The 24,213-nt window shown below is 52.4% G+C and overlaps 1 protein-coding gene across 1 annotated transcript in view; it reads right to left on the bottom strand.

Annotated features, from left to right (window-relative positions):
• Positions 1 to 24,213, bottom strand: part of LOC309685378 (electroneutral sodium bicarbonate exchanger 1-like) — a gene marked incomplete at both ends in the record, with an annotated part of 42,679 nt that overhangs the window by 5,718 nt on the left and 12,748 nt on the right. The window contains 14 exons of the mRNA XM_082501150.1: positions 754 to 1,005; positions 1,602 to 1,763; positions 2,117 to 2,230; positions 2,930 to 3,091; positions 3,983 to 4,088; positions 4,191 to 4,436; positions 5,328 to 5,461; positions 5,596 to 5,763; positions 6,521 to 6,661; positions 7,096 to 7,183; positions 7,556 to 7,707; positions 8,150 to 8,289; positions 9,239 to 9,399; positions 9,591 to 9,726. Of these exons, the coding sequence (XP_082357276.1) occupies positions 754 to 1,005; positions 1,602 to 1,763; positions 2,117 to 2,230; positions 2,930 to 3,091; positions 3,983 to 4,088; positions 4,191 to 4,436; positions 5,328 to 5,461; positions 5,596 to 5,763; positions 6,521 to 6,661; positions 7,096 to 7,183; positions 7,556 to 7,707; positions 8,150 to 8,289; positions 9,239 to 9,399; positions 9,591 to 9,726 (2,162 nt within the window). The remainder of the gene's footprint in view (positions 1 to 753; positions 1,006 to 1,601; positions 1,764 to 2,116; positions 2,231 to 2,929; positions 3,092 to 3,982; positions 4,089 to 4,190; positions 4,437 to 5,327; positions 5,462 to 5,595; positions 5,764 to 6,520; positions 6,662 to 7,095; positions 7,184 to 7,555; positions 7,708 to 8,149; positions 8,290 to 9,238; positions 9,400 to 9,590; positions 9,727 to 24,213) is intronic.

Below are 24,213 nucleotides of genomic sequence, written 5' to 3'. Positions count from 1 at the left end.
TTTAATTGCTTTTTCAGTATTACTGCTCTCTTCTAGAGGCACTGCCTAAAATTGCCTAAAGCTTTCCAGTTTCCACAGGGTTAGAGATGTTTCAGCTCTCAACACGTAGAGGTTTTGTGCGTGCGAGTGAGTGAGTGAATGCTCTGCTTTAGGCTGAGCTTCTGAGTTACGTTTCATTAGAATAATCCTATTTTCCTGAAAGGTTGGAGGAAAATAGGTCATTTCACCAATGAAACTGTACACCACGTTCTGTGATGGGAGAAGAACATTTCTACACATTTTTGTGGCAACACGCAAAAGCGAAGTGCCTCCTTTTAGCCTAGAGCTGTGGTGACTTTGTGGGAGGAGCACACAAGGAAGCCCATGGGGATGATTTTGGTGTGTTTAGCTACTGGGAAAGGCTGTTGGGAGGCATTTGGGGGAGCCAATTGCATCCCATAAGGTGCTGCCTGCTTGAAAGAGAGCAGTGTACTGGTCTGAATCCGCTTCATCGTAACCCATAAACACAGGTGGGCCTGAGAGACACCTGGGAATTAAAGCAGTTGTCCTGCTCGCTTGCCTCGAGGACACCAAACTGGGGTGTGAAGGGCTGGAAAGGGTAACTGAGGCTGGTTCCCACTGTGGGCCAAGCCTCAAGGTTTGGGATCGCCTCCTCCTCTGCTCCACACCTACTCAGGCCTGGAGGGAGGGGATGGTTTTTGTCAAACCTCCAAAAAGCTCACGCTTGTTGGGCGTTTTGCATTTTCCTCTTACCTTTAACACCGAAGTGAAGAAGACAGAGCAGCCCATGAGCACAAAGATCATCAAGCCGGTGACTCTCTGCTCTCGTATCCCCAGAAACTTGGGTTGTTCTCCTGGAGCTGAGCAGCCAGACTCCACTTTGAGGCTATTCACGTGGGTGATGGACAGGACAGTCGCAGCCACAAACCAGGGCAGCCCCATCACGGAGCACACCCCGAGCATCACGGCCACCATGAAAAGGTCCAGGTGGTACCCGCATCCTTTCTGTGGGCAGCAAAACAAGGAACAGAGCATCCCACAGCACAAGAGTGAGGACAACGTCGCGGCTCAGACTCAAACCCTACTTGGGCGCAAGTCACCCTCTTGAAAATTTAAGAGAAGAATTGGCAAAAATAAGGATGGATCCAGTCTTTGCGCAAGCACCTTGCATGAAAATCTGGCAGGAGTTCAGACCAAGTGGATTTGGGAGGTTTGTGCAATAGCTACTTCTCAAACAAACACACAAACAAACAGACTATTTTCATTCATAAAGAAATTTCTACTGCTTGTAAGCAAGATGTGACCCTGAGTTATCCCTGGCAGTGCGTCAAAACAGTTCGTTCCCCCAGCTCCTGCTGGCGTTTTGAAACAAAAACACGCTTCTATAGTGCTCGAAAATTAATTTGTTCCTCCAAAAGATTGCTCATCTGAACTCCCCTCATTTGCTCCCTGTGACATCACTAATCCAGCAGAGCATCCTGCCACACAGCCTGACATTGTCCCAAACCAACGCCTTCACAAAGCACTTGGCATAGGAGCTTCTCCCCACACCTGCAGCCCAGAGTGGGGTGGGGATGGGGTCAGCTCTTGCAGCCCCTTACCTTCAGCTTGTGCTCCTTCCTGTTGACAATGACAGCCGTGATCTGCTGGTCCATGAATATCAAGATGGTGCAGAGCAGAGCTGGGATGGGCGCGGCCAACACCGTCCACCAAGGGTTGGGCCCTATGGGGTTGACCAACCACCCGCGGTCGTCTCTGGTAGGCTGCAACAAAGCCAAAACACACATCAGGATCAACTCCCAGCCCAGCCACTTCACTGGCTTTGATTTTCCTCTCCATCGCTGTGCCGCCTCATCTCCTGGCCCTGCCTTCATGTCACCCTCTCCTACGGGGTTCAGCAGTGCCAGCGTCCTCGTCGCAAGCACCTATAGATACTTCTGTAGGTATCAAGTTTTGGGGCTGGCGTCTTCTTTCCAGAAGGAAACGATGCATTCGGAGGTGGAAGAGGAGATGGTAACACCACCAGCATCCCCAGACTCAGCCCTGTCCTGTCCCAGCATCACCCTGTGGCATCCCCAAGGGCCGAAAGTGGCTCCACACCAAAACACCCCATTACCTTGAACATGTGGGGGACGTGGAGCTTCGGCGACGGGATCCCAACCAGGAAGTCAATGAGCACCATGACGACGATGGTGAGGAAGACACCAAAGTCACTTACTGCGGACCGTACCTGGGGCAAGAAAGCAGAGCTGAAAGGGACAGCACAAACGGGGCCATACCATGAGATGGAAAAGTTAAAGACATCAACAGCATTAAGGCTGGTTAACAAATTCCCACCACTCTGAGAAGATGCAGCCAAATCCCTCGTTTGGATAGTGTTGCTGTGTTTGTACCTGCAAGATCTGGTCAGGCAATAAAAAAAGTTTAATTAGGTGGAAAAGGGTGTTTTAAATTCAAACTTAAAAAAAAGCCAATAAATATTAAAAAATAACGAAACAGACGTCTGCCACTACAGCTGCACTCACAGCTACAATGGGAATAAGGCACTGAGGCATCATTTGCTCCTCAAAAGGAAGAAACAGTGTCTTTTGTGTCTTTTTCTATGGCAGTTCCTGATTTGAATCAACTTTCCCCTTGGGCACACAAGGTGAAAAAAACCACAAATGAAAATACAACAAACAACCAACTTTGGAAGACCGATTTCCCACTGCCTGGGGAAAAAACCACTCCGGGGCAGGTCGCGAGGCAGGTGGGAAACGCTACGATCGTTTTGCACTCCTGGAAATGAGTGAGAGACATCCAAGTTTGGCCTTCAAGGTCCAATATTTCCCAGTTTGACCAAGCGGTGGCAAACACTGCTTAGTGCTCCGGGAAAGCCATTTTGGGAAATGAGTGTGGAGACTGCTGCTGGCCACCGTCTTCTACCTACTCTGGTCGGGAAGTAGCGGCTGGTTTTAAACTTCTTCAATAAGCCCGACAGGACAAAGGTGGAGAAGAAGAGGATGCAGCACCAGAAGAGGACATCGGGCGTGTAGGGGCCATCGTGTCCACAGGCAGGTCCACGAAACTCTCCATGCAAATACTGACATTCCTGGGGAAACAGAGCATCAGGACACAAAGGTAGTGCACATGCGTCAAGGAAACCTCGGATAACTAGGGGGTTTGGAGGATCTTGCTCCAAGATCTGTGACCTCGGGACTGCTGCAGCTAGCGGAGATTTATATTTAACGATCAACAGCAGCTGAATAAGTGACACATGGAACTACACAGACAGCGGAGAGAGGAGATGTGATGGGACACTGTACCACAGACCTATGGCACATCCTCTGCTTGAACAGCAGGTAACCGTGGCTGAAGAAGACACCAGAGGGGAAGGAAACACTGGGAACTCTTGGGGAGAGTGAAAGAGGGAACGGGGAAGGAGGGCTAAGACAACAGTGACACGAAAGGAGAAGAGACAAATTGTCCCTTCCCAGGGGCGGGCTCACAGGACACGGCCAAGGGGGGTGAAGATGTCCATAAGAGCGTCCCACCCTGTGCCTGAGCTCTGCTTCCAGCAACAACGGCCCAAGGGGCTGCTCAGACATGCAAGTTTATGCACGTACCTTCAGACAGCGCTGAGTAAGAAAGCAAGGCCTGGAGTTACTAGGAACCAATTAAGGAAGCTAATTACAGCCTTCAAGCATGAACTGAAGTCCTCCAACTTCTCCAATAACCAAAGCACCCACTGAACCTTGCTCCCAGACAGAACCACTGTCCTGAGGATAACAGTTATTGCCCACCATGTCGGGGATGAGGTGGAGAGGTGGACTCTCCTTCCCAGGCCCAAGGAGGTTAAACACACTGAAGTAATGACTTTTCAGAGCAGCACTGGCACAAGTTGAAGCCCACCATCACCTGAAGGGCTCTGAGCTTTGCACCAGGCCAGTGCCCCTGGACCCCGCGGCCGCGGCACAAGGAAGCAGTGACTCGGGGCACTTACAGTCACCGTGAGGTTCTCCCAGGTGATGCCAGACACATTGATCTTGTTGCTCTCCCAGAACTGCAGGGTTTCGTTGCTGGGATGGGTCGGTGCCTCACACTTACAGCTGGGAGGAGAGAAGCCAAGACAGGGGTGAGGGGAAGGCGATGGAGGTGCAGCCCTGAGCTCCTGCCAAGGGGCAGCGGCACTTTAGGAGGAAGAAACCCACTAGGAGATGGTGAGGAAGTCCAGCTTGCTGTGCGTGTGCACAGGGTAGGTCTCTCGCAGGTGACTCAGCTTCTCCAGAGCCTCATAGATGAAGATGATGCAGATGAGGGAGGCGAAGGCTTCTTCGGTGAAGCGGGTGATGTAGCACACCAAAGAGCTAGCATCAGTGGCCACCAGCACTATGCAGAAGAAGGCGGTCCACAGACCAATGCATGCCCGGAGAGAGAGATAAGAGAGCGCGTAGTCCCTGGGAAAGCAAAAGAAAACGCAGGGTGGAGAGGGCAGCAAGAGGCTCCGAGCCGTGCCTTCCTTCGGGGAAAGTCGGCAGCAATTCAGGAGCGTGTCAAGGCTGTGGATGGTGAATGCAGTTTCCGGTCCTACGACAGACAGCCTCGGGGCTGCGGCGCAGGGTGTGGGCCCGCAGGAGGAGAGGCCAATTATTTAATTATCCTTATTTAACAATGACCTTGTGTTAATGCCTCGGAGGCTAATTGAGGTCAGGTCCCTGTTGTGGAAGGTGGTGTTCTCCCACATCACCCCGATGCCCTAACAGCGAAACCGGCTGGGTTTGCACCCAGTTACCTGCTGCCAGCAAGTTGGGGCTTCATAATAAATTTAATTGCAATAAGGGGGTTAATCTCCCATCACAGTTGCCACAACAAAAAGACTGTCATGGAAAATATCCATTTCGCGTGAAAAGCTCCTGCTTTCTCAAAAATCATCAAAACATTGGACCAGAAAACTCTTTGGATATGTGGGTAAAATATATTTCCACTTCCAGCAAAAATCATGCAAAAAAGTGCCCGAGTTTGTACTGAGAGGAAAGCAAATCTTCCCTCATTCCCAAACCAGAGTCATTTGTCTCATCTTCCCTTTGCAGCCAAGCTCGGGCATCCACATCCTTGTGGTTTCTCCTCCTCCTGCTCTTTCACTTTAACCCTAAAAACCCCGAACCACCCATCCATCCTTCAGAGACCAAGGGCTCCTGCACCGTCACATACTAAAGCAGCAGCGCGTGATGTCTGTGACACAGAAGACAACTTCAATCTACCAACTACCACTAAGAAAAACATCTTTTCTCCATCCCTGCCTTCTTCCAAAGGCGCTCGCAGCACCTGGCCGCAGCAGCCAGCCTTACTTGCAGAATTTGTAGAGGATCTTCTCGAACACGAGGACGGGGCCGGTGCTGCCGAGGATGGTGAGAGGTTGGCCAGCAAAGAGGGAATACACCACGCCGGTCATGGATGCGCCCAGCAGCGACTCCATGGCACTCTGTCCGGGGAAGAGAGGCAGCAGCGAGTAATTAAATCATTAGGGGGAAAAAAACAAGTGCAAATTCACTGCAGCAAGGACTTTTGCATGAGTTTTGTCCTCCCCCGTGCCACCCAACAGAGAGAGGTGCTCACTATGTGGCCGTTGGTCGCCTCCCCCAGCAGTCCCCCGAAGGTGATGATGGGGGACATGCAGGCACAGTAGAGGAAGAGGAAGGACGCCAGACACTGCAGACTCAGACCATCCCGAAAGTCACTCCAGAACCAGGGGGCTTTTCGCTTCACATCCCGGATCAAACCTCCAAAGAGCCTGGAGGAAGGAAAAAAAAAAACCAAACCATTTTCGTGGAAGACAGCGTTAAGTTTTCTTGGCTGAGGAAGGACAATCACAAGCACAGAGTAACTTCCATTGCTAAAAAGAAGTCTCCTTCTCCCATTTTAGCCCCAGTAGAAACTGAGGCATATGAAAAAACCCTCCAACAAAAAGAAAAGGAGACCAAACCTGAGAGCCCGTCCCCTCTTATTGCAACAGTCCCTCACTTTGAGAAGCAGCAGAGCTCTACCTGGAGGTACTTACACATCTGCTTCCACCCCAAAGCAAGAAAACCTGTGTGCAACCATGCTGCGGCTCAGCCCAGCTGCCCAAATCTCCCACCCGCCCAGCCCAGGGGACCAAGCTGGGAACCTGGAGCCCCTTCACTGACCCAGTTAACCCCAAAACTCTGCTAGAAGGGAGGTGTGCGCTCAGATTTTAGGGGCAAACAGAAAAACACCCCACCAAACTATTTCAGTTCACACCTTCCTGTCCGCTCCAGTTCAGGACCGCTGTGCTTCTCCGGCTTGCTGTGAGAAGCGCTGTCATCGAGAGCTTCTGGCACCTTCCTTTTTTCCTGTTAAAATGGAAATAAGATAAAGATATGTCTTTGCAGCCACTGGCTTGTTTTGCTTTTTGGGCTGGGTACGTGACCTATGAATTTGGGCCCCTGAGCAGCACCCCCAGCCGTGCTGCCCTCCTGCCCATCCCCCTCGTGCCTCCTTCTGCCGCAGCACCCACCTGCGAAGGGACGTTTTTCGGGGGCTCAATTCGTATGGAGGGATCCCACTCTCCTGGCGGCAAAACCATGACCTGATCCAGAAACTCATCGATGCCAGCCACCAGGTCAGCCCGGTTCTTGGCTTTATAGGCAACGTCGTGGAAAACCTGCCGTAGGAGACAACCTGGTGAGAGCATGACCCATCTCGGATGTCCTAACCAGTGCAATAAGCTCTTGGCTAAATGCAAGGTCATTTCCCCCAAATCGCCTGTTGGAAGTGGCAGGAAATATTCCCCCCAAAGCAAAAATCTGTGCATCACAGTATTTGTAACCATCTCCACCAGGCTCCCGTCCCCCATGGCACACCACAGCCTTCTGCTTCAAGAGAAGTTTCACTGGCCCTGGCAATGCCACCACTGGGGACAGCGTGCTGGGGACCCTGGGGAGAAGGATGAGGCGCGGGCTGCAGCCCAGGTGGGATTTTAGCCTCCTGCAGGCAGCTAAGAGAGACAACAAACCCTCTTCCTCACTACTACAGAGACAGGGAGAGGTGAAGAAAGCCCAAAAAAATGACCCGGAGATATCTCTTATCTTGTCACACCTCATCTGTCATGATAGTAGCCATGGACCTGCCGATCTCGTGGTACTGATGTGCTTTTCCTCCTGGTCCAAGCAAAACAAACAGGAACCTAGGCAAGAAAACCAAAATGAGAGAGAAGAACATGGCCTCACTCAAAGGGCGCCCAAGGAAATCCCTGGGAGCTCCCAGCCCAGAGCGTGGCTCCAGGGGGGACGTGTAGGCTCACTGACTCCGGTGATGAATTTGAAACGCATCAAAACCAAATGCAAATTTGAGTTTGGGGCCAACTTTCATTAAAATTGGCCAATGGGTTTAAAAGCTCCAGCAGGGAAGGGAGGAATGAAAGCACGGAGATGTGGGTGGGAGAAACGTGCTTGCTCCCACTGGCTGTGTTCTCGAGACACCCAACTGATACGTGCAATTTGGTGTTTTGTTGTGGTGGGTTTTTTTTAAATAAAAACTTTGCGCTTCTCATTCAGACCTCGTTGGGATGGGAACTTCCGTCATGCCCGAGAGGAGGACAGCCGGGGTCAGGCGGACAAATGCCACGATGGGCTGGCGAAGGAAATCCAGCTCTCCTACGAGCACGTTGCACGCTTCAGCCCCGGTGGGAATTTTCTTCATGAAGCGCAGCTCCGCCTGGGCACGACAAGGGATTTTCAGGCCATTACCCCAAAAGCAAAGCCCACAGCACTCTGCAGAACACTCTGCAGCCAAGTTTGCAAGAGCAAATCTGGCCTAAAAGCATAAGAAAGCTACGAGTGTCTCACCTTGCTTAGATCCATCGCATGGCTGTCACGGTTCACCCCATTTTTAGCTTCTGCAGTGGTGGGAGATGGATGAGGAATGAGTGTTTGGGTTGGGAGGAGAAAGAAAGACACTGAGAAAGACAGGCAAGGAGCAATCGGGACACTTCTCCTTTGCCGGGAGAAGTCTAATGGGGCCAAAGCCCTGCAGAAACCTTCACCTGGTGCCAAAGCCTGGCAGAAACCCTCACCGGGTACCAAACCCTGCAGGAACCCTCACCTGGCTTGTCGAGGGGAAGGACGTCTAACTGCTTCTTGCTCATGTCAGCAAATGAGCAGACGATGGGGAGAAGGTTGTTTCTTTTCTTCTCGTTCTGATGGTGATGCTTCTTCAAAAGCACTTCTCGAACTTTCACCCGCATGCGCTCATCAAACCCCGCGGACTGCTCTTGCTGGCCCAGGATCATATCTGGAGATGGCAACGGGAAACGAAGCCGTCAGAGCAGAAAGTCCCCAAGCCCCGACCCCTCAAGCCCCCGGCGAAGGCTGCGCCACGCAGGATACCCTAACGCGGGCTCAGCCTTGCTTAGCAAGACGTTTTAACGCAGTTCAGCCTTTGCAGCGAAAGGAAGAATTCTCTTTTGCTAAAAGCCATCATCAAAGTGCTTATTCATCACTCCGCTCAGATAATTATTCCCCATCCTAGATAATGACATTTTTTTGCCCAATCTGGCGTTTCTAGACAGACTCTCTAGACTCGACACATTTCAACAAATTATAAGCAATCTCTAGCACAGGCTTTCCCAGAGTTTCCTTTGCCCATCGACTGCAATTTGCCAAACACAGGGAGAAACGTGCTAAGAACGGCTCCGATTTCTCCAGCTCTTGCAAGGGCTGAATGGAGACCTGCCAGTCAAAGATAATTTCTCCAAAGCCGCTTTTTCAATTAACTTCAATTATCTTCCCCACAGAAATATGCTGCTTGGTCACCTGCCATATAAACTCTGCCTTTAAAGCTCTTAAATCCTGGATGTTAAGGCAATAGGAAAAAAACAAAACAAAGAACGGGAGGAAACAGCTTGTAGTAAGTAGCTTATTTAAGGAGGTTCAGCTCTTACGCAGACTCCATGTTTCTGAGAGCAGCCTGCCAAGCCCTGACACTCCTTTCTGGCCAGAGAATATTCTCTAATCGCCTCTCTGACCCCACAAATTGCTTTCAAAAGGCTCCCATACTGGGAGAAAAAGCTGATGTGACTGTTGTACACCCAGTCTACATCCAAAAAGCAACCCACGATTTAAAAACACCGCGCGACTTCTGGAAAAGGATGTGCCATTGGGGCAGGGTTTGATACGGGAGTGAAGGGCACCGCGGCAAATTGAGCTCAGCCGTTCCCGGCGGGACACAGCGTGCTCAGTACCTGCGATCTCTTCGATGCTGTTGGCACAAACGTCCAGCAGCACCATCCCGTTGCTGATGCAGCTCCGCAGCTCAAAGAGGCTGTGCAAGGACAGCGTGGCCACGTAGGGCTTGCTCCAGCGCTCGCCACCATCTTCCACGTCCTCCTCAAACTTCAGCCACCTGCGGACATTGGGCACGATCAGCCCCGTTGCAAGAAAACAGCCTCAGCTCTGCAACCCCTTCGGTGCAGCTACGGGGCGGCAAGAGGAGAAGGCTCCGCGCATCGGCACCTGCAGCTGCAAAAGCTTCGCGTTCCAGAGAGCGGAAGGCAGAGCCCACGGCCGCCACTGCAGCCGGCGGCAGGGATTTACCTTGCCGTTTCCTTCCACTCGGCATCTTCACCCGCCTTCAGGAAGATCTCATCCAGCTCGGTGAACAAGTGGTGGGGAACATGCTGCTCGTCCTCCTCGGTGCTGAGGATGAACTGCACCCGCTGGGATGGGGTGTCTGGGGGCAGAAGATAAATCCCGTTACCACACCTGCATTCGACCCGTCACGCTCACACGCAAAGTGGCCATCGATCGGCACCAGTTCAGCCCTAAATATTGGGCTAGCCCCTCTCCCCCAGGTCTGGCCAGGCTTGCACAGAGCCACGGAGAAGGAGAAGCATCTATTGCACCTCTGCATAAGGACGGGCCACTTTCCTTCCCCACGTTTCCATTTTTAAAGGCAGGATCCCTCTACGGAAGACCAGCCTCAATCCATTATGCCTTCAACTGCCTCCCAAATAATGCCACTTTCCCTCAGAAGAACAGCAAACCACACAAATCAGCCACACAGACCTGCTTGCAGAGGACCCCGGCACCCACGCAGCCCCGAGAAGGCTCGTGAACACTGCGGCGGGACTTACAGTGGTAGCCCTGCTCCATTGGGGCACAGTCCTTCTCCCGTTCCTTCTTCCGATGCTTCTGGCGGTGGGGTCGGTGGTGCCGGTGGCGCCGGTGGCTTTCCCTCACCAGCGGCATCCGCACGCCCACAGACAGGGTGCGGTGGCCTGCGAAAAAAGCAGTGTTTGCATCACTCTCGATATTGCGGAGACGGTTGACGCCGCTGCCACGATTAAACCAGCGCATCCATCCCAGGAGGAAACACCAACTTCTCTTCATTTTAGTTTCACTGCATCCCTGAATGTCAGAGACATCCTTTTTTCCAAGCCTGTTTTACTCTAACTTTGCAACAACAGAGCAACAACAAGCGATGGCTCCGGGTCACCTAAAAGTGCCCTGAAAATATCAACCCTTGTCTAAAATTCCAGCTTTGGCTGGACAACACTCAGACCTGCTCATTAAGCAGCGACAGAAGGTAATTATTTTTAAAATCTTTGTATGGCACAAGGCAACAAGAGGAGATCCAATCAGTCCTGTGATAATGAAGTCTGGAACAAAAAAAAAAGAAAATCACAGCCCTGTGTCTGCAGCCATCAAATTATTCTCCTGACCTCTCCAAGCCAAGAGCAGCCTCTGAGAAAACAAGCTGGGAACTACCAAGCTCTGTGGCCAACGCTCACACCGCAGATGCCATGGGGGCTTTTTCCCCTCTGTCTAAAAGCCATAATATTAAAACAATGTGAAAATAACTGTGCTTGTTTATTTAGAAGCACGCCACGTTTCGCTGCAGGTGATGCATACGCTGAGCACAGGACGCGGCAGGGACTTAGCGCGACGGAAAAACGCGTGGGGCTGGTGGCACCTCTCCCGACTCACCTTCCAGCTCCTCCTTCTCATAGTGAATAGTGACAGCGGTGCTCGTTCTTCCCTGGTCAATCACCGCCTCCTCGTCGTGTCTCTGTTTAGTGAGGAGAAGAAGATACAAGTTGGGACCAGGTGAGGAGAGCTCCCTTACGTCCTCCCAGTCATCACCCATCCCTGCGGCCACGTGAGCCCAAGAGCATCACACCTCTGCGTGTCTCCTCCTCCAGGCACAGCCCTAAAAACACGGACTTGGAGGTTTTTATTCCCATACCCAAATAAAACCACCTGTAATGTCACCTGTATTGTATACACCGTGAGTCTGGAAGGATTTACTAAAAGGGGAGAGAGTTGAGTGTTTCAAACCAAAACCAAACCTCCTGCTTCGTTCTTGTGGTTCCTTTCGAAAAATTAAAATTAAAAAAGGGATTTCCAAACTGGGGGTGGAGTGGGGTGGGGTGGGGGAACCCAACTCCACACTTTTGAGCACAGCCAGTTTCATTCTCCAAACGTGATACCTGCAGGACTCACTAGATGGCACTTGGCCACAAGACATGGCCACCATCAACCTCCAAAGGCCCTCAAGAATCTGCAAGGGTGAAGCTTCGACTTCAGCCCAACCAGGCTCGGGCTTCTCTTGCTGCAAGCCTGCTTTCCACACAAAACTGCGTTTTTCTCCTCAAAAGAAAAGCCAAAGACTAACAGCTAATGCCCTCCTTGCCTGAAATACCACTGCCAGCGCTGCACAAAGAGCATCTGTGCCTTAAAAGCTGAAGGAGAATTACAGGCGTTCTCTTCTCCCCTTGCCCCTGGGCTGGGGAAGGGCATCACCGGGATCACCACGCTCAAAGAAATAAAAACCCAACCACGTCTCACACTCGAGTCGCAACTGCAACTTTGAAAGGGCCTCCAGGAAACCCTTCTCTTTAGAGAAGAGCAAAACACCAGAAATCTGCTTTTTATCCCCCAAATCCCTGCTTCGACTGAATGGCATCATCTGCTGCCGCGCAGCAGCGACACTCGGGAAGCTCACACCTCCCGCTCACCAGTTAATTTAATGAGCAAAAGGAACAAACGTTCCCATCTGGGAATGAGTTTTTTCTGGCCCCCGAGTACTAATTTCAAAGCCGACTTGCTGCGACCTCCCCGCCACCTCCCGGCACTCGCCCGCGTCACCCGGCAGCCGGATTATGACGCGCCTGTGGCTTTCCCGTCCTCTCTCCCACGCCGATCTCCACCACCCTCCGTCCCTTCTTAGCAATGCGTCTACTCCCCTCCAGATTTACCGGAAAAAAAACTCAAAAACCCAAACCCCATCCTCAGAAAAGGCACGGGACAAAAGGGGCTTAATCAAATCGCTTTAAATGGCAATTTTAGTAAAATCATTACTTAAGTAAAACACCAATTTGAATTAAATCACAATTTAAGTAAAATCACCACCGAAATAAAACCCCAATTTGAATTAAATCACTGTTTAAATTAAATCGCAACTTAGATACAATCACAATTGAAATAAAATCGCAATTTAAATACAACGGCGAGCTTGAGTGTGTTACAGGGGTGTCAGAGTGGGAATAAACGGAGCGATTTGGGCATCACAGCTCCCCAAATCCCCCCCGAGCAACATGGGGAAAGTCTGCTTCTCTCTCAGAAACCATTTTGGCTCCGTGCTCCCACCCACGATGTTAAACCTGCCCCCGGCAGGGCACAAAGCATCGTCCCCCCGCATCCTTCCCTGCTCTGGCGACATGCCACTGGGATTTTGGGAAGTCTCCCCCCCTTTTTGGGGGATGCGCAGACCCTCGGCACAGCCCTCCCACCTGTAACTCTTCCAGAAGTGTCATTTTGGGACGCTCCTCCTGCTTCATCCTCAAGTCGGTCACCGGTTTTGGGGGATAACTGAGCCTCCAGATCAATCAGAGGACCAAACCCTCCGACTGCAGCCCAGTGACTCCCAGTCTGCACCATCTCCAGCACATAAACAGCGACCGTTGCTGGGATCGGAATGTTCAGGGTGACCCCGGCAGTTATTTAAAGCTATACACCCCAATACTGATCCCGCTTGGAAAACTTAGCGGATGGGGAGAAACCTGCTCTGTTTTGAGGAAAAACTCTCCAGAATAGAGAAAAGGGGTGGAAACGCTGCATCTCGGCAGGGCAAAAGGTGTTACACAGTGTTTGGGTGTATTTGAAAGCCCAAACTGCCAAAAGACCACGTGAGGCACAAACCGTTGGGGAAATGCCCGTTATGGGGCAGCCCTGATCTTCATCAACATTTCCTGCATCAAATCAGGGTGTTTCAGGGAGGTCTCCCTTCGGCACAGCCTCCGTCCCTTCGCGGCTTCCATAAACCCTCGTTAGCCAGACCAAGTCCTACGCCGTACGGAAATGTCCAGGGAAGCCCCATGTTTTACTCTCCTCGCTTCCGCCAGCTATCTCCAGCCCTACTTTATGTTCCGAGCGGAGCTAATCCCTCATTTCCAGCCTACAGATTCATTTGCTGTCATGAACTTCCTCCCCGGCGCTGCTCAGCACAAAGGTTGACAGCCCCGGCTCGCCCTGAAAGGTGACATGGGATGTAAAATAACACAGCGAAGGAGGGTGACAATGAGGTCTAATCCGTTAAAATCCCATCGGGATCCAAGCTCAGATCTCTGCTGCTTTTTTATTATTTAGTATTAAAGCTTCAGGCGCAAATACAGGAGAAAGAAGCCAAGCGGGTCCGTGGCAAGACACTCCGAGAATCCCATCGCCCTTCCCCAGTTGTTGCAGCAGAAATCGCGGCAAACCTCGCACAGAGATGCCACCGAAGGAAACGGTGCCACTCAAAACCCTCTTTTTCCCGATTAAGACACCCAAATGGACTCAGAAAGGTTATTTCATTGAGGAAATCGCTGGAGGATTTAAGGATTTAATAAGTCTATGGGATCTGTGGACGCGTGGGCTTGGGATGGGATGGAGCAGGATGGAGAGATGCCTCCAGAAAGCAAATTATCCCATCCCAGGATGGGTACCAGCACTTGCAGACACTTCGCCTTCCCTCTTTGTCCTTCTCCGCTGCTGCCAGGCGCCTGGAAAACATCAAATCATCGAAACTGGGCTGGGAAAGGGGATGGCAAGCTCACTTTTGACTTTCGGAGCAGAGAGTGTTGTTCCCTCTCAAGAAAACTTCTCCAAATTATTATTTTGCTGCAGGGTTTTTTTTGTCCCAGCAGGAGAGAGAGGGACTTTTGACTGTCCTGCCTCAGTTTACCTGTCTCAGTGCAACTCCTCCAGTTAGAAAGAAAAATCTTTCCCTGGGGAAGCTTTGGTGTAATTGAGGATGAGGAAAAGCACAAAGCAGAGGTTCAGGTCCGGCTTTGAGTCCTCCCGGTGCCGGGGGAGGCCAAAAGCATCGCACGAGCAGGCAAACTTCCCATCTCAGCCCCCTCATTCCGTCACTCGCAAGCTGGACTGGCCACCAGCAGCAGGAGGGAGGATTGATGTAATTAATCTCGCGCAAAGTGTAATTAATAACACTGATCCCAGTGTTATAAGGGGATGAGGGGCCAAACTGGGGGAGCTGCTCTAGTGGTGGAGCAGGAGACCCCCCTCCTCGCCCCTCTCCATCTCCATCCTACCCAGACGAAGCCACCGGTCCTGTGGCTCCCTCCTTTGCTATCGTGGGGGTCAGCACCATCCCCTGCAGGGACCCCTCCGGCTCCTGAGCCAGGATTTGGGCTGTGACGGGGACTGGACCCGGGAGAGGACACATCTCCAGAGCCCCAAAGTGGGGCTGTGAGGGGGGGACACACGCAGGTCACAGCTGAGCATCACCAGGACGTGACCGTCTTCCCTTGCTGGCGGAGACGCAAATTCCTCTCAGTCTTTCCCGTGAGCTGTAATTTCAGGGCAGATTAATTAATTCCCCACCTCTCGTTTGCCCCCGAGAGCACCTCCTGCAGCTGGGTCCCATGGGTGCAGCGGGGGGGCGGACAGGCCCTCCCCCGGGCCAAGGAGATGCAGAAAGAGGGGGGGACCACCCAGCCACCTCCTGCCTGCACCCCAACACCGGGCGCATCCGTGCAAGCGCCCGGTGGGACAATAGCTGAGGTGACCGGGTGGCATGGGGCTCTGTGGGGACAGTGGCCTTTGTCCCCCTGCTCTGAAGGGCCACAGCATCACCAGGGGGTCACATCGAGATGCGGAGGAGGGGGGGTCTGGTGGGGAGACCCCCAACAGGCATTGCCCAGGTGCCTTCCTCCCCTCCTCACATCCCTCCCGCACCCAACTTGGGTACCCCTCGCCTCCCCCTTTGAGCCCCCACCCCTCTGCCTTGCAGATGCCTTGCTGATGCCTTACACCCCCTTTCAGCGGCCTGCTGTCCCCCCTCCTTGCACACCCCCAGCACCCTATTTTAGACACCTACCACCCTCCTTACCCCCTCCAACCTTGCAGATGCCCTTCACTCCCCTTTCCATGGCCCTCACAGCCCCTTGCAGATGCTTTGCCTCCCCCATTCACCCCCACCCCCTGCTCCCAACGTGTTTCCCCAGAGCCATGAGAAATGCCGCAGTGAGCAGCCATGGAGCATTCTCCAGCCACACCGTCGGCATGGCCCGCCCGGGGGTACCAGGCATCGCCCTCCCTGCCCTGGTGCCGCTGCCCCCCACCTGACAGCTGAGGATCCCATCGGCCCGTTGCTGCTGGTGGGCATGGCGGGGCTGGGGGGGAGATAATTGCTTGATAATGATACTCTTAAGACATCCAAACAAAACACAAACAAAAATCACTACGATCACAAAAATGAGTAGGTTTCACAATAGGCTTTGCAGCTGTCAGCTCAGGGCAAACTCAAAGCCATGCAAGATTTTGTTCAACCATCCGACTTCTATTGCCTCTCGTAGATTTCTGCCATCCAAGTAGAAAACAAATTAATTTTTCTTATTTTCTCTTTTGGCTGATTCCCTGTCCAATCAATACACCAAGGAGGAGATCGCGTGTAATGCCATTCTCCGTGTTCTGCCGTCTTCCAAACTGAAGGGAACTGCATTCGAGAAAGTGCTCGAAAGCCCAGCAGTTATCGCCTCTGTTTTGGACCCGCGCTTCAAGGAGATGCAGTTTCTCAGCCCCAGCCTGAGAAGCGAGTTGCACCAGCCAGTGAGAACCACGCTGTTGTGGGTTTGCAACCACCAGTCCCCATCTGCCACCCAGTCTGGGGTGCCAAACTCAGATTCCAAAGCCACGGGCGCAGATGCCGGCAGCCAGCTGCCTGCTCGCAAGGACCCATGCGCCAGCGCCCCGTCTCAGAGTAGCTACGACATCCTTCTGGGGTAGGACCCGATGGAGAGCATGCCCGAGATCCACCAGCAACTGGAAAACTACATCCTGGAGCCCCTCTGCAAGCGCAGCACCAGCTGGTGGAAGAAGAACGAGCATCGCTTCCCGGCCGTGGGGCGGCTGAGCCGGCAGTACCTCGCCATCCCCGCCACCGCCCTCTTGCCAGACCAGGCCTTCGCTGCTGGGGAAAGCGCCCTGGAGCATCGGTGCACTGTCCTGGTGCCGGAGAATCTGGTCCAAATTCTGTTCTTGCATCCACATTCTGATTTTTTAGAATCAATGTGAAACAGCAACAAGACTTGGAACAGGAACTGGCACGTGGAGCCCTTCCCTGGGTCAGTGGGGGGTTAAATCGACCCGCGGGGTTTTGGACACCACAGTTAGATAGGGTGCCGGGTATTTTTCCCAAACTCCCGCCTTTTTGGCATCGCTTGGGCAGCACCGGCAGTGAGGAGCAGGCTTAGGGAAGAGGTGTGAACACGCCGATGCCTCTTCTGACTTTTAGGGTAGTTTTTTTATAAATACAAGTGATGGGAAACAAAAGGAGAATGTTCGTACCCGCTCTGCAAAGCGGGCGCTTCGGGGAAAGAAGTTTACCATGGCCCAGACCTGAAGATCAATACTTTAAAGACAAAACAGAACCAAAATACAGATTTGCTTCAACCGGGTGGGAATATTCAGCCACACAAAAAAAAAACCAAACCAAAACAAAACAAACAAAAAAAAACAAAAAACAAAAAACCAAAGCCATGAAAATCAGGTGGCCTGGCAACGAAAAGTAAACCTTTTCTCCCTCCCGGTACACCGCCAGCAGAGACCAGCCCCCTTCTTTAGATGTCATTCCCTGAACTAACCCAACCACCATTGTCACTGCCAAACGCTGCGTTATTTGTGCAAACAAACACCGATGGGCGCTACAGCGCAGCACGAAAGGCCAACGCCGACTCTGGCAAATAACCAAGAGGCCTCGCAGACATCCAATGCCTTCACCCGCCCCAATCCTGCTGCCGGCTTTGTCATGGCAGTGCCGCTGCGCTCTCCAGTGGGAAAACCAACCCGGGAACAGCACTGTGTGGCGCAGGCCCAGGTTCTCCTTTGCTTCGTACCACCAACCGCACAGAACGGGTTTTGACGGCTTCGATTATTTCTGGCTCAAACCCAGCAAGAGCAGCCCCAGGACTTGAACGTTCAACAGCTCAATTTAATAAATTGAGGAGAACACATAAAAAAAAAACCTTACTCCTCTCAGAAGAACAACAAACCTTACTCCTATCAGAACAACACTAAAGCCTAAAACTAAGAGCTAAAAGATGCCTAACTAAGACCGAAAATCTACACGTCACTATCACCTAAGGGGGAAACACTATTAAATACAATACCTTATTCTCTGCTGTTCTTATCTTCTGGGTCTTTCTGGAGCGGGGGTGACCTCGTGGTGGTGGACCCTCCGCAGAGCTCAGGCGCTGCTGGAGGCGAGAGATGGTGGGTGGGGTTTTCTTAGTGGTGGAAAGGGACCTGGTTGCTGGGCTGCACCGGCAGTTGCCCAGTTGCCAACGGGAGGAGGTCACCCTCTGGGCTTCTGCCGACTTCGCCGCCCTTTGAAGACGTCCCCAGGGCCTTCCGATCCTCCCGTGGGCGATGGTATTTCACATGCGCGTTCCTCCCGTTGACTGTCCCAAACACCCTGGAAGGGAAAAAACAAACGGGGATTTTTAACTCCTTTTCTAAGAAAAAAAAATTTGTTAGATGACGTTTCATTACTTCTAATTTTGTGAGTTTCTTGTGCGTTTTGCTGCGTGGTGCCACACAGTCTCTGCCGGTACCCCCGGCTGGGTGGGACCTCGTTGGTTAAACACGGCAGATCATTGGGGATTAAAATAGGAGAATTAACATCACGATGGATCAAAATCGGGTCGGACTGAAACTCGAGTGGCTCTGCGTGGCACGAGCAATGTCGCTTGGCACGAGCGACTGCAGCGCGGGAGACCTCGGGCCGCAAACCGCAAGAAGGAACTTCAGTGGAACCTTTTTCTCAGCCAAACAAAGGAGAAACGCTGGGATTCTCGCCCAAGGAGATGAACCGCCCCAGGCCTGTAATGGGAGGAAAGGGCCTTCAAAGAGAGAGAGAGAAACCGTTGTGGCTGCAGTCAGCGGGAGACGGAGGAGCCCCGAGTGCAGGGGAGACGGGAGGAGGATGGAACTGAGCAGGAACAATCCCGACAGGTTCGTTGCTCCAACAGGCGCAGAGGAAAAGCGGCTATTAAACAAATGGTGGTGACAACACGTGGCCATGTGCGGCATGGGACAGGTGCCCCAACACCTCAGGGAAGAGACCGTGAGGCCTTCAAAGGCACAGGAAAACACAGCGGTTTCAGCTAAAAGTCCAACAAAAGCAGCAGGTGGCGGCGGGACAGGGGGAATCCTCCAGCTGCCCTTAGTTCTGCTCCCCCCCAGCCATCTCGGAGAGTTTCCATCTGTTTGAGCCCAAAGCAGTGAGTTTCAAGAAGAAAAAGCGAGCAGCTCACCTTCCACACTGCCCGCAGGGAAACCCAGCTGCATCGCCTGCGCCCCCAGCCCCACGCGGAGCGTCCCCGGGATGGCGGGAGGGACTGCCTGTGCCACGGGGCGTCTTTTCGCTGCTCTTCTGCTTCTTGGTGGGCCCAAGCCGGCGCCTCTTCTTTGGGCTGCAACCAGCCTGTAAACCAGACAGCTTGTGCTCATTTCTCCTGCTCCTCAGCAAGGGGGACAGCTAAAGCGAAAAACTGGCTGGAAACATCCCCAAACGGCCCAGGCAGTGAGGGGTTTATTTGTGTGCTGGGTGGAATGCGTTCTATCAGCCCCAGCCTGCCCCGCTGAGCTCCTCCAAACGCTAAAACAGCCAAAACAATGCTGAAATTCGACGGGGAGGATGGGGTGCAAAGACAGATGGTGAAAGAAAAACCATATTATTTCTACTGTCCTCAGCAGAACAGTAGAATTACTGAGAACTGAAGTGACATGCTTACCCAGTGGCTGCCATCAAAAAAAACCCCTAAATAATATGTATTTCTGTGAGCCACATTTCTGCTTCCTGGCAAGGAACATTTTGGCAAGACCCACACAGAGGCGGATCACCGGCAGTTCCTGTGACGGAGCACTGGGACGTCATGAAACATCCCCGAAAATCATCAGAAGCAAGTTTAATGCGAAGGGGATCGTTTCCCAGAGCCCGAGACAATGCGTCCATGGGGCATCTCGCACCCACCCCCGGCAGTTCTCTTACCTTCTCTTCAGCCGCCTCCACCTCATCCGTGCCTCGCTGGAGCCTTTTGGCTGTCTGTCCTGGTCGGGTGGCGCCAAACCTGACGTGTTTTTTCCAGGTGTAGTAATATTCCACACACTGGGCCACGGTCTTCGTCTGAATCTGTCAGGAAAAAAACAGAAGCGATCGATGAGGGAAATACTGCAGGAAAACACTGAAGGCACAGACCCACAACAAATCTATCCAGTGCTCTTTGTCTGTCCCCCCCTCTGTCTGCAGTCCCCACAGCACAATGAACAGGTGAGATCAGGCCGAAAAGGAGCCCCCTTCTTCTGAAAGGGCCGTAAAGAAGCCTTGGGAGGGCAGAACTGTACGTTATACGCCGATGGTCAGTGGAATGTGTCATTATTCTTTTAATATTTCCCATATTTTGTACCGGAGAGATTCAATTTCTTTGGTAATTACACATTAGGAAAATTATGTTTCGTACCGGTGTCTTTTTAGCATGAAGCTGCATCCCAAGGACAGGATTCCGACACGCCGTTCAAAAGATGACTTTTCTGGGTTAAAACTCCCCTCCACACTAACAACCCGCAACCCGCCTTGGTCTAACGGCTTTACCTTCTTCTGGATCAGGTGGAAATCCTTCTTATGCACATAAAAAGCCTCTTTAAACAACTGCTCCTCCAGGGGCGTCCAAGTGTCTGAGCCTGGGAAGAAACAGCCACGTGCAAATGATTAGACCACTCGCAGCCTACCTGAAATCCGCACAAGTTATTCATCACACATCCACATCTCTCCTCCTGTGGAAAGTGATTAGCCAATGCCGCAGGGAGTTCGTTAGCACGAGCAGTTATGGCTGCCAGCAGAGCTGCCGTGAAGCCGGCATGCAAAAGGAGGAGCGTACAGCAGCGTGGGGCATCACTGTACAGGACAGCAATGGGCTGGAACACAGGGACAAGGCACTCCCCATGCCAAAAGACCCCCGGAACAGATTAAAACAACTATTTTCCCTGCCCCGAAGAACATGAACCGTTGCTCGCACGTTTTTAAAAATCACTTCTTTCAATCAGAACAAAGGGAACGGCAGTACCCGCTCGCATTCCTGGAGAAGCAACAAGCTCTGCTTCCACTTTACCTGCGTAATGATAATCAGCCAGGGGATGGGATTCAGGTCGCTGAGGTGCCCCAGACAGCAACATCTCCAGACCCTCCTGCAGGAGTTCAGAGAACAAGACTTAGATTCCCCCTCAGGAGGGACCTCAACTCTTCAGCCCACTGTAGGAAGACGGTGCTCAGTCGATGCTCAGCAACAGCGCGTCGGGGTCACCTCCGCCCACGGCAGTCGATGGGAATATTTCCTCAATCCACACTGATGTGTTTTAAGAAACCAGAACCTGCGCAGATCTCCGGGGACCAAGCTGTGGCACCCCAACAGCCACTGCTTGCTGCTGGAGTCCTTCTGGGCTCGTCCCTGCTGCAGGCAGAGCTGCCTGCAGGAGTAGGAGGACTTCTATTCTCCAAATTGTCAGAATTGACAAGAGACACAACAAGCTCTTATTGATACACAGGGTCTGTCATCCCACAAGACCTTAATGCAGAGGGCGGCCAACAGGCAGCACGCAAGAACTCTGCCCCTTTAGCAAAGGGACTGGAGCCTGCGGAACAGAAAACTCGGGAGCGACTCCCAGCTCACCCCAGTACCAAAGTCTGCCCTACTCCAGCAGGAATTCGACAATAGCTGCTTCTTACCAAAGCTTCATGCAGGCGGTGCAAGGCGTGCTCCAGGTTGGCTCTTCCCCCCGGCACCACATTGGAGCAGGCGAAATTGAGCAGATTTGTCACTAGAAATGCAACAAAAAACAACAGAAAGTCAGTTCCCGTCAAGAAAGAGGAAAAGGTACGATACAAGGCCGAGGGCAAACAGAGCACACAGACTGGAGACCCAGAAAAGCCACTGCAAAAAAGGCAGGTTATCCACTATCGCTCTCTCTCCCTTCAGAGCAGCTTTGGGACCAGAAGCTCCAGAGACAGATCTCCCCTCTCCCGAGGTCGCTGCAGTTGAGGTGGGACAGCTACAAACACCTCTGACCGTCTCTCCCAGAGGACGCGACTGAGAGTGCCACCAGTTATCTGTTCACTGTCCCATCAGATCTGAGCACCCTCGGGTGCTACCAGCCACGAAGGCAGTCAAGGAAAGGAGGGAGAGGGTCCCAACGGACAAACAGCTGCTGTGAAAACGTGCAGTTTTCGACCCTTAGTATCTCGGGGAGGAACTGACAAGAAAAGCGTTAAGAGAAACCTCTGTCCTTTGTTTCCAGGTTCGTTGCGATGTCTCCCCAGGGCTTCCACACTAGCGACGCTCCCTCCTCCTCCTCTTCCAACCGGGATCTGTCCTGCAGGTCTGGGATCTCGGCCTGAAAGTCGCTGCCAATGTTGACATGACTGAAATTGTTAAGGCAGAGGAGGTGAGAAAGCAGAGCTGGGAACAGCACGATAGCACGCACCCGCTTCGAAGGAGGGGACATGTCAGGTATGGCAGTTATTTCCCAGCACAGCATCACCAACTGCCCTCTGACAACTCCCACAGCCCCTTCTCGCCACCAACAGCATTACCGTTCCACCACGTGAGCCCTTTTGCGCCCCATCGGGCAAGAAAATTGCCGCTTCCTTCCTCAAAAGCCTGAGCAAACTCGCAAAGTTCACTCTGAGACCGACAGCCAGCAGCAGAAGAGCTGCAACGGTGGGCCAAGACCACCGTCGGAATGTTGTGTAGAAGGCGGGAGGCCGGCAACCGGCATCATGAGGTCAGCCTGAGTGGCAAGCCCAGCCTGGGCTAGCACTGGCCATTTCTGGCCAGCACAGGGGTATACTCCAGCCAAAAATAACCCTCCATGACCCTCCGCAGTGCTGTGGGGCAGTGGGAGAAGTGGCCGATCCACAGGGAGAAGGTCAACGGCAACAGCGACGGCTGGCAGAGCCCCGGCGCCGAACCAACCACGCACCCGCTCCTCAGCCCCCTTTCCCCAGGGTTTGCAGTTATTCTGACCGCTGGGCTGGAACTCATGGCCCAATGCGGATTTTAGAGTTGACCTTCATCGGCCTAAACACAAAGTCCCCGGCCATTCTGCCCAAAAGATATATGAAAAAACCCGCTCACGGTAAAAATCATCAAGACCATCCTTTAGCCTTCCTCGCCACCCTCATCATTGCACCACTCCCCATTCTCCCAGAACTTCCCTCTTTTCGGGGAAATCTCTCACTGGACACGGAAGGTGTGGAGATGGACCCTCCGGATCTCCTGGCACAGCTGCCCCTCACCTGGGTCACAGTCGGCCCCACAGGGATTGAGCCGTTTCGGGCTTTTTCCAAGCCAAAGACAGGAGCGGAGCAAAAGCCCGGTGGGCTGTTTCCATCCCCTCTGACACAAAAGCAATCCCAAAGGAGAAAGGCACATCCTTTTTCACTTTTCCAGACTTTCTTTGCAAGGCACGAGTCGTTTAACAATATAGTTTAATCACAGTCAACGTTAGATCTGCACTCGCATTCCCTCCGTAGAGCTCACTGCCTGTCTAGCTGGAAAATCTCTGCCGCTCAATTAGCCGCAAAAGATGGGAACTGGAGAAAAATCCCCAGCGGGACATCAATCCCTGGCGTTATCAGGATACAGCCTAAAATCAGAAATGCGGTTAAGATCCCTTCTCCTTCCAGCGACTACGTGAATTGCACCCATTGACAAATATGTACAAATATTTGTTTCAAAGTTACAGACGTCACTTTTTAATTGCGACACCAAAACGGAATGACCTGCATTAAAAGTTCCAGGAGCATTTTCTTCCCATACCGTGCTGGAATTTCTGAAAAATCCTGTTTCCTGCACAGAAAATCGCATCATTTGTGGATAACAAATGGCAAACTCAGCGTTTGGGGAAGGTGAGCTCCAAAGTGCTGAGGATCCATCTCTCCATTCACAGGAGAAAGATAGCAAAGGCAGTCAAAGCTTCCCAGCACAGCATCCTTACTGCCTGCCTGTTCCTATAGCCCAGGAGATCCTCGGAGCCTTCCCACAGGGAAAGGGAGGAGGGGGCTGACCACTAAGGCCGGCTGGACTGGGTAACGATTGTCACCATATTCATTTCTTGCCAAAGAACAATAAAATTCATCCATCTAACAATATAGCAGGTCCCTTCCCTGCCATGGTTCCAGCGCTGGAGGAAAGGTGCCTCTGCCGAGGCTACATTGGGATGGCAGTGCTGCACAGAAGGACAGAGATTTTTAAATCTCTTTTTTTCCTTCCAGGGAAAAACTTGCTTTCTCATTCAGTAAAGGACAAGCTCCCCAGGCCGGGCAGGAAGGCAGCACAGCCACAATTTACTTACAGAGAAAGGACCAGAGGGGTGTGCGGTCCCTGTGCCCAAGGAAAGCGGCCATTGCCAAAGCAGAGGGAAGGACGTGTCTCATCTTCAGCAGAGAGAACCAAGTCACAGACTCACTCTACAAGAAAAAAGCATTAACCACAAAATTAGCTAATGGCTTCCCAAACCTAAACTCAGGGCCTGTCTCTGTGGTTATAATGCAGTAACGGTCTTAACAGGCAGGCAGCTCACCAGGAATGAGATGGAGAGTGACCCCCGTATTCCCCTGGAAACCCTTCGATGAGGCAAATCCCTGAACGCCCTCCCAGAT

Source organism: Vanellus vanellus (assembly GCF_965231255.1).
Source record: "Vanellus vanellus genome assembly, contig: HAP1_SCAFFOLD_29, whole genome shotgun sequence".
Lineage (NCBI taxonomy): Eukaryota > Metazoa > Chordata > Aves > Charadriiformes > Charadriidae > Vanellus > Vanellus vanellus.
Note: the sequence above shows the minus strand (reverse complement) of the source record. Positions and strands in the feature narration are given on the sequence as shown.